The sequence below is a fragment of the Rhincodon typus genome, chromosome 5 (assembly GCF_021869965.1).
Source record: "Rhincodon typus isolate 14 chromosome 5, sRhiTyp1.1, whole genome shotgun sequence".
Taxonomy (NCBI): Eukaryota; Metazoa; Chordata; class Chondrichthyes; order Orectolobiformes; family Rhincodontidae; genus Rhincodon; species Rhincodon typus.
Window position 1 is genome coordinate 23,831,266 of NC_063336.1, and position 15,620 is coordinate 23,846,885.

At 41.9% G+C, this 15,620-nt stretch overlaps 1 protein-coding gene across 1 annotated transcript in view; it reads left to right on the forward strand.

The window, feature by feature from the left end:
- Window positions 1-15,620, forward strand: part of rtn4ip1 (reticulon 4 interacting protein 1) — a 47,630-nt gene that overhangs the window by 25,702 nt on the left and 6,308 nt on the right. Inside the window, exon 8 of the mRNA XM_020526524.2 lies at window positions 3,624-3,716. Within this exon, the coding sequence (XP_020382113.1) occupies window positions 3,624-3,716 (93 nt within the window). The remainder of the gene's footprint in view (window positions 1-3,623; window positions 3,717-15,620) is intronic.

Consider the following 15,620-nt stretch of genomic DNA (forward strand, 5'->3'; position numbering starts at 1 on the left):
TTCCAGAGCCGCCTGAGGAAGAAGAGGCGTTGTTGTGCCTTCTTGACTGTCGCATCTACATGGGAAGTCCAGGACAGGTCGTCGGTTATTGTCACTCCGAGAAACATGATGCTCTTCATCCTCTCAACTTCCGCTCCATTGATGTAGATGTGGGCGTGTTCTCCTCCTTTCTTTCTGAAGTCAATTATCAGATCTTTAGTTTTGCCGGTATTGAGAGAGAGGATATCATCATTGTACCACGTCACCAAGCCCTCTCTTTCCTTTCTGTATTCTGACTCATTGTTGCTTGATATGTGTCCTACCACAGTGGTGTTGTCAGCAAACTTGTAGATGGAATTTGGCTACACAGTCATGGGTGTGCAGGGAGTACAGTAGGAGGCTGAGATCGTATTTTTCGGGGGCTCCAGTGTTGAATGTTATCGTGGAGGAGGGGCAGTTATCTATCCTCAATGATTGCAGCCTATGGGTCAGGAAGCTGAGGATCCAGTTGCAAAGAGTGGAGCTGAGACCAAGGTCTTGGAGTTTTGAGATCGGTCTGGTAGGGATTATGGAGGTGAAGGCACAGCTGTAGTCGATGAGTAGGAGTTCTTGTTGTCTAGATCTTCCAGGGATGAGTGCAGGGCTAGGGAAATGGTGTCTGCTGTGTACCTGTTATGTTGGTAGGCAAATTGCACGGGATCGAGGCAGGCTGGGAGACTGGAGTTGATGTGGGTCATGACCAGCCTGTCGAGGCACTTCACAATTATGGAGGTCAGAGCCACAGACGGGAGTTGTTAAGACATGTTGCGTGTGCTTTCTTAGGTACTGGGATGATGGTGGTCTTCTTAATGGAGTTGGGGACTTCGGCTTGTAGGAGGGAGAGGTTGAAGATGTCAGTGAATACCTCCACCAGTTGGTCTGCACAGGATCTAAGTGCACAGCCGGGGACTCTGTCCGGGCCCATCGCTTTACTTGGGTTGACTCCCAGAAAGACCGATCTGACGTCTGCAGCAGTGACAGAGGGAATAGGTACTTATGGGGCTTTCAGGGCAGATGACACTGCACCACTGGTATTCTGCTCGACCCGAGCGTAGAAAGCATTGAGTGCATCAGGGAGGGATTTGTCTTTGTCCACGATCTTGCTCTGCTTCATTTTGTATCCTGCTATGTTGTTTAGGCCTTGCCACAGACAGCAGGAGTCCGCATGGTTGGCTTGGGCCTCTAACCTGGTCTGGTACTGCCTCATGACATCCCTGATGGCTTTGCAGAGGTCATATCTGGATTTTCTGTATACGCCTGGTTTGTCCAACTTGAATGCTGCACGGCTGGTGATCAGGAGGGAGTGGATTTACCACATTTCTCTGTGGTTACAGCAGAGACTACATTTCAGAAGGGCTGATTAGCTGGAGAGCACTGGGAATTTGTGAAAGGCTCTATTGAGGCCTCCCTGTCTTTATTTTAAATCCATGTGCGAATTAAAAAGTTTCGTGTCTTCTACACTCTTACAAATGCCAACTAATCTTAATCAAACATTTCTGTTAAAATATATGAAAGAGCAAGGATTCCAGTCATTTCATGAAGATTTTGATGGTCTTGAGATAGTCCAGACTATTTTTAAGAGGCTGTCTATCTAACACAATACCCACTACTTTCAGTCCACCTGGGACCAACATCAGCATCTTCTTATTCTTTCATGGAATGTGGTCAGCATTTGTTGCCCATGCTTGTTTCCCTTGCTGAACCATCTTCTCTTTAGAAAAGCTTGCTTTTAAAAGATTTTTTTTCCCATTTATTCTTTCATGGGATATGGGTGTTTTGCGATAAGAGGGCAGTTCAGTGTCACTCACGTTGTTGTGGATTTGGAGTCACATGTCGACTAGACCAGATAGGGAGGCAAATTGCCTTCCCTCAAGGACATTAGAGAAAAAAATGTCCATTGCAACATTTAATTCCAGATTTATTAATTGAATTTATAATTGGCCAGCTGCCACAGCAGGATTCAATCTCATGTACCTGAGTTTCTGGATTACAAATTCAGTGACAATATCCTGAACCTCATCTGCCCCTATCTAGCTCAGCTATACCACTGGAAATAGCTTAGGCTGGCCTTGAAGAGACGAGGGGTGGAATCTTCCTTACCCCTGAGTGACGTGGGGAATGGCAAGAAAGCTGAGAACCATAGTGAGGAGATTTCATGCAAAAGTGAACTAAGGTGCCCAGGTTTCCAACTACAAGAACCTAACTAATGAGCAGCAAGAGGCCTATTTGTATGCATGAGCCATCATCTGATATTCTCATCATGTCACCACACATCGTTAATGTGCATGTACCCATTCTCCCCCTGATGGGAAAGTCAGAATGGTTACCTGCCTCTCCAGCTCACCGCTCCCTCCTCCAATTCTGTATCAGTCACCAACATCTCTGTGCACTACTAGCTAGTGACTGCATACACCCCTGTCCATTGGGATCTTCAGTACCCTATTGGCGAAACAGGACACCAGTTACCCTCTGGCATGTACTTGGAAAATAAAATAAACTCCACAAGGCAGCTTCATTAATGACCTTCCCTCCATCATAAGGCCAGAAGTGGGGATGTCCGCCAATGATTGCACAATGTTCAGCACCAGCTGTTACTCCTCAGATACTGAAACAATCCATGGCCAAATGTAACAAGTCCTGGACAATGTTAAGTTTGGTCTGAAAAGTCGCAGGTCAATTACACCACACAAATGCCAGGTAATGAGCATCTCCAATAAGAGACAATCTAACCATCACCCCTTGATATTCAGTCACACTATCAACATCCTGGGGGTTAGCATTGACCAGAAACTCAACTGGACTCACCACAAAAATAAAAAGCTACAAGAGTAGGTCAGAGGCTAGGAATACTACAGCGAGCAACTCGCCCCCTGACTTGCCAAAGCCTATAAACCGTCTACAAGACACAAGTCTCCCCACTTGCCAGGATGGCTGCAGCTCCAAAAAATACTCAAGAAGCTTAACACCATCCAGGACAAAGCAGTTTGCTTTATTGGCACCATTTCTACAAGCATCCACTCTCTACACCACCAAGGCTTAGTAGGAGCAGTGTTTAGTATCTACAAGATGCACTGCAGAAATTCACCAAAAATCCTTAGACAGCGCCTTCCAAACCTGTGACCACTTCCATCTAGAAGGACAGCGACAGCAGATACATGGGAACACCGCCACTTGCAAGATCCCCTCCAAGCCACTCACCATCCCGATTTGGAAATATGACAGTTCCTTCACTGTTGCTGGTTCAAAATCCCCCCCTAATTCCCCCCCAGTGGCACTGTGGGTCTACCTGCAGCATGGACTGTAGTGGTTCAACAAGGCAGCTCACCTCACCTTCTCAGGGGCAGCTACAGATGGGCAATAAATCCTAGACCAGCGACCGATGCTTGCATCCTAGAAGAGAATAAAAATGTGCCTACCTGTTGTTGTTTTGTGAGTTAAGGAGTATGTTGAAGAAAAAGATTGTTCTTTTACAAATATAGTGAGCAGCAGTTTCACAGTAATTCCAGCCTTAATGGGTTTTGTGATACTCTATTCAGGAAGTCTCACATTGATAATCAGAGGCAGTTAATCTTAGTGTGACTCTTTCTCTCTCTTTATTGTTGCAGCATCTGAGTAAGGGTGTCCATTATCGCTGGGCCATATTTACACCAAGTGGTCCAACTCTCGATGAAATCACGGAACTTGTGGATAAAGGAAAGGTCAGTGTGAATGAAGGGAAAGTCTTTTACAACAGACAGTTATGTCATGGAGCATTTTCAAGATTAATCTCCCAAACTATCCTTTCACATTGCATTTACAATACATGGTCCACATGAACTTCCTCCCACCCAACAGTTTTACCCAGGGTAACCTTCTATTCCAGTTTCTTTTCTCCACTTATCTAACTTTGTTATGAAGGTGCTGGGGAAGCTTAAGGATCTAAAGATGGATAAATCACCCGGACAGAATGGACTGCATTTTGAATATTGTGATCAGCTTTGGACCCCATATCTAAGGATGGATGTGCTGGAATTGGACGGTGTCCATAGGAGTTGATCCGAATGATCCCAGAGATGAAGGGCTTGTTGTATGAGGAGCCGCTGAGGACCCTGGGTCTGTATTTGATGGAGTTTAGAGGATCAGGGGAGCTCTCATGGAAACTTACAGAATACTGAGAGGCCTGGATTGTGTAGGCATGGGGAAGATGATTCCACTAGTAGGAGAGACGAAGACCCTTGGGCACAGCCTCAGAGAGAAAGGATGAGCAGTTAGAACTGAGACGAGAAAGAATTTCTTCAACTAAAGGGCGGTTAATCTGTGGAAATCATTGCCACAAAAGGCTGGGGAGGCAAAGTCACAGTGTCTTTAAGACAGAGAAAGATAGATTCTTGTTTAGTAAGGGGATTACGGATACGGGGAGAAGACTTGGAAAAAGGGGTTGAGAAAATGTCAGCCATAAGCGAGTGGTGGAATTCTACTCCTATATGTTATGGTCTAAATGCATTTGCAGTTATGTCTTCAGTTCTTCCTTGTGGTAGCAAGTTCCACATTCTAAGTACATTTGGATAAATTTGTTCCTTCTGAATTGCTTATTGAATTTACTAGTGACTATTTTATGTTGATAGTCTTATGTTGATAGTCTTTGGTTTTGTTGTTTTTGCAGTTAAAACACCTCTACATTTAACCTTCTTTGGCCTGATTCTATCTATAGTAATATATTCTGGTAGCATAGATTACACCAGTTAAGCTTATTCATTGCTTAAGAGAGATTATTCGAAATACCCTACAACCATTGTCTGGGCAGAAAGAGACAGCTTGTGATGTTTTAAATGTGCACCTTTCACTGTTTCTGTCATAGAGTCATACGGCGCAGAAACACATCTTTCAGTTCAACCCGTCCACGCCAACCAGATTTCCCAGACCAAACTAGTCCCATTTGCCTGCATTTGTCCCATATCCCTTCAAACCTTTCCTATTCATGTACCTGTCCAAATGTCTCTTAAATGTTGTAACTGTACATTTGTTGCAGTAATTATTCAATGTTGTAGAAATTGATTGCCTTAGCATTTGAAGGAGAATTGTTGATCAGGACACTGGGAAATCCCCTTTGCACTCTCAAAAGTGAGACGGTATTTTCAATATCCCCCTGCAGGACATCAGCTCCAACAATGCTGCCCTGTCGGTACTGCATTAGAATGTGTGCCTTGATAATATGCTCCGGCTTTTCAGAAAGCCTTAACTGAACAACCTTCTGACTGTGGTGGAGTGAAGTGACTTGCTGTCTCAATCCTCCCACAAATTTCTTTCTGCCAAAACTGTTATACCCCTTCATGCAGCTCCTTTTTCCCTACATCGATTCTCCTTCTATCATGCTGCTGATCTGTGTTTTGTCTCATTTATCCTAGTTTACGTTGGAGACAAAATGGGAAACAATTTGTGCAGAAGCATTTGGGATCATAGTTGGGGATCTTGGAAGAGGCAGTCTCTCTGTGCCCTTACCTCCTTTACCCCCTAGGCGTTGGAAGCTGTGGATTAGGGAGGTGCTGTTAGAGAAACTTTAAGTCTATCTTTAGATGGTACACACTGATGCCTCTGTGGTACCACAGAGTACACGGCCTCTGACCTGCACTTGTAGCCATGTTATTTGCAAAGCTGTGGAATTGAGTCAATGAACAGGATATTGATGGTATGGATTTCGCCAATGGTACTGCCAAAGTGGAGGTGTTTAGACTCTTGCTGGATATGACTGTTACATGTGTGTCGCACAAATATTCCTTGCCAATTATTGAATTTGGTCCAAAACTCATTACACTCAGACTTGGACTGTTTCAATATTGGGAAAATTGTGAATACAGCCGATCTCTTGAGTAGCGCAAATGTCACTTACAATTGATCATCTCAAGTTGGTGGTTTTAATAGAGAAGGATGAACTAAGAGGCTGGATAAACTACACGTATAAAAGGGATATAATGCTGGAGTAAATGTTTAATGTAGCTAAATTTCTTTTCTCCTCCCTTCCTCCAGCTTCCTGACTCTCTTCCCCTGCTTACACTCTGACCCCTCGCCTGTCCTCCTGCCCCAGTCTGTCTTCATCTTCCTATATTTAGCTTGCCCTCTCTAGCTCTCTGTCTCTCTCTCACTCGCTCATTTGCCATTTATCCCTCTCATATTAAACACATCTAAAAATTTTTCAGTTTGATTTCATTCTCCTAAACCAGGATTTTGTATTAAATGTAGACTGTGATGGCGTGTATATTTTTATGCATGCACAGGACTAGCAGTGAAACAAGCTGTCTGAGATCAATGCATTGACAAACCCATTCAGCAGTTTACAAATACTCCACACTGCATAATTGCTTTAAGATCAGCCAGTGAGGAGGAAAAAGTGTTGAGCAATTGCATAACTGAAAAGAGTCATTATTTGAGTCACATGTTCATTCTGTTTCTTTTGTTTTAGATGACAGAACTATTGGGAATGCAAAAAAAAACCCTTTCCTGAATTCAGTTTATTTACTTAGCTCAAGCAGTAAATTGCACACACTTGCATGAGTTAGCATGGCTCTTAATACAAATTGGACTTGCTAGCAGAAGGAGATGTGGAAGACCATCTGGGTTGTTAATTCTAGTCATTCAGTCAGTCATTCTAACACACAATTGCTTTCTTGATATGTGGGCTTAGTATCTTCCACTGCCCTTTCTCCTCCATGTGTTTGATTTTTTTTCTGTTAGCGAAGAGCAAGGAGAGGATCGATAATAAGAGGACATCAGTTTACAATAATTGGCAAAAGAACCAGAGGGGAAATGAGAATTTGTATTTAACAAGGCGAGTTACGGTCTGGAATGCATTGCTGGAAAGGGTGTTGGAAGTAGATTCAGTTGTAACTTTCAGGCAGGATTGGTTATTCACTTAGAGAGAGAGAGAGAGAGACAGAACAGTTGAGGTGGTGGGGCTGAGGTGTGGTGGTGGGGATGGTGGTTGCTGTTGGAACAAGTCAAGTTGTTCACTCTCAGAGATGGAGAATGCAACAACAAGAGCCAAATGGCGCCTTCTCTGATGAATGAATCCAAAGAATGGCGACAGCATCCTGGAGATTTTTTCACGTTCAGTTGGTGCTTGAGTTGTATATGCTGAAGGGTTTGCAATGATGTTAGCAGCATGCTGTTGATGTGACATACTCACCTAATGAACATAATGCTGTATGATTGGTGTTATGGATCAGATAAAAACCCCCTTAAAACCTATCAAGGAGATAGCCTAGACCCTAACTTTTATTTTATTTAAAGGCAGGTATAAGGTGCTGTGTTCCAGATGTAATTTGATTGGTCAAACTACAAGGCTTTATGCAAACCAAACTTTATTCTTACATCATAGTTAAAATTCAAACTATAAAGAAGAATTGGCATAACTTTAACTCTATCAAAATACTTAACAAAACAATATATTATTTAACTACTATTCATCAACTGTTCCAATATAGCAGCATCCCATAAACATACCTTTGGCAAAGGCAAGTTCAGCAAAACAGATTTCCCTCACTTGCTGTCTCCCCCAGTCCAGGAGAAGGAACACCAACAGAATGAATCTAGCAGCCGAGAGAGAAATGAAGCTTTTTAGAGCAGCAGAGAGAGAGTTGTATCTAGTAACTTCAACTCCAAAAACCCCAACTTCAATAACTGAAAACCAAATGAAAACGCTGGGGGTGTGTGAGCCTGACTTCACTGTCTCATATCTCTTTTCTCTAATTTACAAAAAAAAGCTATTTACTCCGCTTTCCATGGAGCAGACTCCTCATCACCAGGTTGACAACAACCCTCTTCAAAAGAACCAGGACAGACCAATCCCTCTTAAAGGCCTATCTCGCTACGTTGGTAAGGCAATGAGGTTTGCAGCACTGGTGGGAAACCAGGCCTCCACAGTGTCTCTTAGCTGGAGCAACCCACAACTAAATTCTTTTCCGACTCCACCTCATATCTCTGTGTCTTCCTCTGCTTAAAATATTTATCCACTTTTCCCCAGAAAAATATACACTGGTCTCCACCTCTACCTTTGACACATCATTCTAAGTTTTCTATAAACATGTTTCTCCTCGACTTTCTTAGGGACAGTTATTGGATCATCCAAATATTCTCAAATTAAAGGTGGAATCTTATATATGTCTGAGTGACAGGAGCTTTGGCAGAATCGGATGAGAAGTTTGACAAGATCTGTCTTGACATTAGCCTCCTCGGTTGGTCTTAGGGAAAGAGGACATTCTGCCTCTGCACCACCCGATCCAATAGGACCTTCAGGGTTCTGCCCACACAGTAGGGCAGTGATTTCCCTATGTCTGGCATATCCATGGCCAATGTCAGTAACCGTGCCAGGCAGTTCTGGACTAATGAGGCCTATCCGAGGCACAGAGGAGTGGCTAGAAAAACAAAGGAATTGTCAAGAATAGAGGTTAGGGTAAGACTTGTGTCCAGATGGAAATAGTTAGAACAAAAAGTAAAGTTTTAGGGATTGAGTTTGGGAATGAAAAAGGCTGGAACATTGACTGAAAAAGGCTAAAGAGCTGTGGCAGAGAGAAATAATGTTAGGGATTTAAAGAGCAGGCCAAGCATTTTGAAACTGTGCGGTGGGATTTCTGTTTTATCCATTTAGGGGATCTGGATTGCATTGGCTGGGTTAGTGTTTTTTTTCCCCCATCCCTACTTAATTGCCCCTGAGAAAGTGGTAGTGAGCAGGTTGGGAGATTTTGAAGGTAACTGAGCGTGAGGATGTGATCAGCACAATTTAGAAGGGTGCAGAGCTCTGGTGTAATTTGCTGTCTGTGTGACTGAAACATTGGTGCCCATAGTCCTGGACAGTGCTATTGGACACCAGGATGGGCTATGCACAAGGGTCCGATGAGCTGATAATCATATTCTTAGTCAGAAGCCACACAACGCCAGTTTATAATCCAACAGGTTTATTTGAAATCACAAGCTTTCGGAGCGCTGCTACTTCATCAGGTGAGGTGTCATCTGACTTCTGACTTAGTCCACCCCAGTCCAACAGTGGCACCTCCACATCACGGCTACCATATTATAATTGCAGTTGCCAAGAAATGGAAAGGCTGAGATGGATAGAGCATAAAATATCCTGTACGAGTGATGCTTTGAGAGGCCGTCACATTAATATTTTCTGCTTTTGTGTTCAAAACATGACTATTGTCTTCTGTTGCAATTCCGCTGTGACAGGTCTCAATGGCTCCAATTTAAACTGAGTCTGTTTTTTCCAGCTGAATTTGAACTTTGCTGCAGATATTTGTGGATGGGAGTGTTGTTTAAGAATGGTCTTAGTGAACCTTTCAGCAGCTGATTACTGTCGGCAGAAGCATGTACTTCACGTCTGGATATCAGGAATGACATGAAGCTCCCCTATGACCCAGACTGACCAAATTAGTAAAAATACAGGATCTGTTTCTGATTCTGTTTTTCTTCCATATGCTTAATCCTGTAACCCCACCTCTAAAACACAAAATGGTCAATAATGTCTTATGGATTGCTTACTCTGACTGCTTGCCAAGGAATGTGCTTGAAAAATGCCAGTGTTACTCCTCTGCACAGTTTGTAATCTGCCTATAAATACAGCCAGAGTATCTGGCAATGACTTTGCATTGTTGACATCCCATAGGTTGCTCAGTGGTTAGCACTGCTGCCTCATAACACGAGGGTCCCGAATTCAATTCCACCCTTGGGCAACTGCATAGAGTTTGTACATTCTCCCCTTGTCTGTGTGGGTTTCCTCTGGGTGCTCTGGTTTCCTCACACAGTCCAAAGATGTGCAGACTAGGTGGATTGGCCATGCTAAATTGCCCCATAACGTCCAGGGATGTGCCAGCTAGGTGGATTAGCTATGGGAAATGTAGGGTTGCAGGAATAAGATTGGGGGTGGGTCTGGGTGGGAAGCTCTTCAGAGGGTTGTTGTGGATTCAATGGGCTGAATGGCCTGCTTCCACACTGTAGGGATTCTATGAAAAAAAATTAAGTATATTTTTCCTGCTCGCTTTAATGTGACTCCTCGCCAGATTGAAATATCTTAAAAAGATCAATGTAATTCTTATATAGATAACCTACAAATACTCAGCTGAAGACTGGTAAAGACTGTTTCAGGTCCTAGTTGTTTGAGAGAGAAATGTTGACTGGGACCTATGAATTTGGTACTGTTTTCTGGATTGTGCTATGAAACGTTTAAGGCTGATGTGAACAGGCAGGTGGATGTTCAGTTCAAAACACATAGGATGCTGGAAAACAAAAAAAAAAACAGGAGTTACTCAGCTGGGCAGTGTTATGGACAGACCAAACTCTATCAAAACATATGAAGAAGATAGCCTAGACCCTAACTTTTTCTTATTTTAAAGGCAAGTGCTAGGCGTTGTGTTCCAGATGCAATTCAATTGGTCAAGCTACCAGTCTTGAAGCAAACCACACTTTATTCATACACTATTGTTAAAATACAAACAATAGAAAGAATTGAAATAACTATATTAGTAAACTCAACAGAATAGTAGATTATTTAACTCCTAAACAGTAACTGTTCCAATGTAGTAATGTCCCATAAACACACTGTTGGAAAAGGCAAATTCAGTAAACCGGATTATCTCATTTGCAATTCTAGCAGCAGGAAGAGAACCCCAGCAGCAACTGCTATGAAAACTGAAACTAAAAGTCCTGGTTCTGTGGAAGCTTGACCCCATTCATTCAGGCTGCTCCTATTGATCTAACTTGTAAAAAAAAAAACCCAAGGCCTCTCAAGCTGTTTATTGGCTTTGAGCAGACCAGTCTCACCAGTCTCAGAGAGACCACCTCTGTCTCAACCTTTGCTCATTTTAAAAAAAGGAGAAAATGCACCTCTTAAAGGCATAGCATTGTCACAGCAGGCAACATCTATGGAGAAAGAGGGGAAAAAAATGAAGCTAATATTTTAGGTTAGTGACCTTTCATTAGAACTCACTTTAGAGTGTGGACCTACGTTGTCCATTTAAGGCATGCTCGTATGCACATCTAGCTATTAAAGAAACTGCTGCAGAGGAGTTATTTGTGAGCATGGTGCACAGTTTACTGCAATTTGCTTTTGTATCAGAAGATGGTGCTACCTTCTTTTTTGTGAAAGTTAGTCCCATTTACTGCCACGTTGGTGTTGACACATGATCTGAGCTTTGCAGATATCTGCATGACGACTTCTGTCTATCTCTCTGAAACCTGTTCTCATCAGTGCAGTTGTTGAGATTACTGATTAGGTGGTTCCGTCTCAGTAACTATTCATCACGTGAGACTCTATCTTGCTGGGCTAGCTCCTTATCAGAATTGGAACCTGCTTCTCTAGTTTTCATGAAATGTAAAGCTTGTCAATGAGTGTTCTGTCTCCCTCGAACTTCCCTGCTAGAAGTATTGATAGACATTGAATGTAGCCGTGTGCAAATTGAATTGGATTTAACAGAATAAATAATTTTATGTATTGCCCTATCATTATGATCTTCATGGAAGGGACAGTTCTGCAATTTAAATAGTTCCTCTGCCTTCTGTGTTAAGTCACAGAGTTCTTTAACATGAGGCAATAGAGGAGATCGTGGGAAAGCATTTTTCAAATTTTGTTTTGCTTCACCTAGCAGTATTTGTTCTTGCAACTCTGCTTGTAGTCAAGGCAAATGTTCTGCGCCCCGCGCTCCGGGCCGTCCCGCTGCACCCAATACAGTGAGTGTATCTGAAAATGCCACCAGGACAGTACCAGCCTTGATATTTGCCTCCCCTGGAGATCGCCGAGGTACAGCTTAGGGACATGTCAGTAGTTAGAGATCCTGTTCCAACACATTTGGGTTTGGGAATGTAAGGAACATAGATTTGTCTATGGACGAGCTTTCCAACTGGATAGGACATCATAATGGTGTCTGATTCCGTCTTCACTTAATTCATCTGCTTACCATTTGGGGCCATTTGACAGTGGAAAGGAGATGGGATGCCACTCGAATGAACATTTCCCTTGTCCAAGTGCCGAAGACCATTGTAGCATCACCCTAAATAAATGCAGGGATTGCTCCTGGGACACTTTTTTTGATCCTTAAGCCTTGGTCACATCATCGAGTTGCAACTGAGCTGGCACATTGTGGGCCCTGTTCAAGAATTGTTCCTGATTCAGTCCGAAGGATTAAACATTTACAGCAAGGTTTCCTGATAAACTTGTGTTCCATTATTCAAGTATACAATTCAGCTGTTTGGTTTCACTGCTTTCATCACATTCTATTGTGTTTAGCAGAGCAAGAAATGATTAACTACATCTTGTGTATGTTGTTTGCTGTCAGAACTAACAGTGGTACAGCTTTCACTATAAATGGCACCTTTCTTCTGACCCTGTTTGCTCTTGCAAGAAATCTGCTGTGTATACGTTTGCTTTGCACTGACTGGAAGAGGTTTCCTTATAAATAGGTTGGACCCTTGTGATGTTCTGCCAAATGTCACAGTTGGCAGCCATAGACCACTTGAACCATGGAGTGTACTTCAATGTGCCTGTTTTGTTGCTAGGCAGATCCTAGGAGCACTGTGTGGTGTACATTATTTCAGACCGTGCTATTCACAGTGAAATATAATTCCCACTCACTAGTAGTTACTGTACTGGACAGTACAAGGTCATTTAATATGAGAAATACCCTGTCAGTTCTTGAGCTGCAGTGTTTACTTTGGTGACAACATTACTTTAGCAAGATCAATCTCCTAACAAAACTAAACAGTGAAATATTAATAAGAGACAGCTCAGACAAGCTGTCATAACAAAAGACTAATACTCTCCCAGTGAAATATTAAGCAAATTCTCCCAAGATAAAGCCCTAAATACAGACAGTTATCTCTTCCTTTTTCCACCACTTCATCCTGCTGTGCTTAACTATGCCTAGTGCCCATTCTTGTGTATGCCCAAGTAATCAGTATTGGCAGCCTAATTTGCCACAAGGGCTGTCACAAAAAAACCTGAGCCCTATCCTCAGCCGATATCAATACAGTTCCAGTTATGGAATGTAATTGAGGAAGAGCCTTGGCTTCTTTCCTTCCCTCAGCCAAGGTGCTTTCTAAGCAAGTGAAATTAAGAAACCAGTGACTCAAATTCAAGCCAGGTTATTCCAAATGGGACTTTTTTTAAAATGGGATTTAATTTACTGCCTTAAGAACATATAGTTAGATTTTTAAAGTCCATAATGTGTTCCCTGAATCTTTGTTTGTCACTCCCTTGGAAGAACTTTTTTTTTTAAATGGTATATTTTTCCTCTTTTTCTCAAAATCTTATAGTCCCCTGCATTTAACAAAAATTACATGAAGAATTACCTGTCTGCATTGTAACTCTGGGTCAGGTTTGGAGAGACACCTGTCTGCACTGTAACTCTGGGTCTGGGCTTGGAGACACACCTTTCCTCCCGATATGTCTGGGTCTGTCATTGGAGTGCAGTAGCGTGTGATATAACTGTCTGAATCTCTGATCAATCATTCTATCAGGAACACTTTGCTTCCAGGAAACTCACCATTGCAGAATGAAGGATGGATATGCTGTGTTGAACACGCACCCCCCATTTTAATACTCTTTTCTCTGCATCTTACTGATCTGTTTTCCTCATTATCATTGGGGAACTAATATCAAGGCTCATGTTTGAATTCTTCCCCTCCTGCTCGTGTATTGTGCAAGTACACTCACTGACTGCAATTGTGCAAAGTGTTTTTTTGTGAGCTCTTTGATGATAATACAGTTCTGATTGACTAATAGAATTTGAAAGTACCAGTAGCTCTATCGACAGGAAGAGACATGATTCGGAATTTAATCCCATTTAGACCTTCATCATGATTGATGCTAAATGACTTTCATTGTCATTTTGTATTTAGAAACATTCATCGCTAATCTGATGTGTTTGTCTCTGAACCCGATAAATTTCAAAGCAGTAGAATTTTCCAGTTGACCTGTTTTCTCAGTATAGTTTAAAGTTCCAGGCTACATTATCTGCATTTTTAACCAGCACGGTTTTGTTGTCAGTGTTTGTGCTGTACAATGAATTTCAAAGATGCTTTATTCCAACACTATCTCTGAAACATGGCTTATTTGAAGCAGTTGCTTTGCTGCAGGTCCAAACTCCTGTTTCTTGTGTAGTTGCAGTGCAGAGGGAGCACCTAAATGATTGGTATCACTTTACTATTTGTCAAATCAGGAAAAGTGTTCTTGAATCTTTCTTAACCAGTTTCTTGACTGAGGAAAGAATGGATTGCTCCAAGTGGTGGCAGCTTTCCAGCACCATTGGAAAACCTGAATAGCAAGTGTTTGCACATTTAGTAAGAGGAGCTGCAGCTGAGCTCTGTTCTCTTGCCTAACAATTATACACGTATGCATCAATCTTGTCGAAGTGTCTTGCATAAATCTCCTCTGAACCACTTCCAACAGATTCACATCCTTCCTTAAGGAGACCAAACAGCACACAGAGTATGAGATGTGGTTTCACAAATGCCCTGCATCACTGAAGCATAACATCCTTACTTAGAATGTTGCATTACATTTATAAATCATCTGTGGCATTTATATTGCGCTTTTCAGGGCCTCTGGGCATTTTGATATGCTTTACAGCCATTAAATACTCCCGGGTTCTGTTAGCCAGCATAAAATCATTTGGGGTAGGAGAGAAGACGGCCATTCTGCCTATCAAGTTCACTCTGCCATAAAACATAGCATCTTACTTAGAATGTTGCACTACATTTCTGAATCCTCTTTCTTCCTTCCCTGCGATTCTATCCATCTTGCTCACCCTTTTTTTAAAAATCGGACTCAAAGCCTGTTTTTTCCCTCTCCAATTTTGTCCATGTTGCCTTAAATCTTCCTTCCAGTTGCTGCTTCTAATTCTGCCATAATGAATTGGCATCTGTTCCAGTACAACCACAACTACAAAACACTTTGTGCTATTTTCTGCATCAAAAGTGCCATCTTGATGCAAGTTTCAATGCAAGAGCGATTCAAACAAGAATATGTGACTGTCAAAAATGCACATTACATGCAAAATTGGTTACGAAAACCCAAAACTCTACGGTGCACTGAATTATGAGGAAAATCTTGAGCTCTGTATCCTTTAAAAAGGGGCAATTGATTACTCCATTATGCTGCAAATAAAATCCAAGATTGTAAATTATTATAGAGAAGGTAAAATCAATTAAATTTTCACAGTCAAGTAATGGGCCGATGTGCAAACTGGATGCTTGATCAAAATCTAGAATAGACTAAAGCAAAATACTGTGGATACTGGAAGTTTGAAATAAAAACTTAAAATGCCGGATAGACTCAGCAGGTCTGGCAGTATCTGTGGAGAGAAGAGGAATTAAGGTTTTAGGTCAATGACCAGTTAATAGAAAGGAGCCCCAAACTGTGGGCTTATTTCTAATTGGCTGATATGATAATTGCAATTGCCACAGAATACTTGCAATAGATGTTTTTGATAACTTTGTATCTCAAAATTTAGATGTATATGCAATTGAATTGATTTTCAGATGTAAATGAAAATCTTACGTACTCATGAATATGGTTTGTGAGAATGATTGGATCTTCAATACAGACATTTATCATTAGAGCACAATACTCTATTGAATAG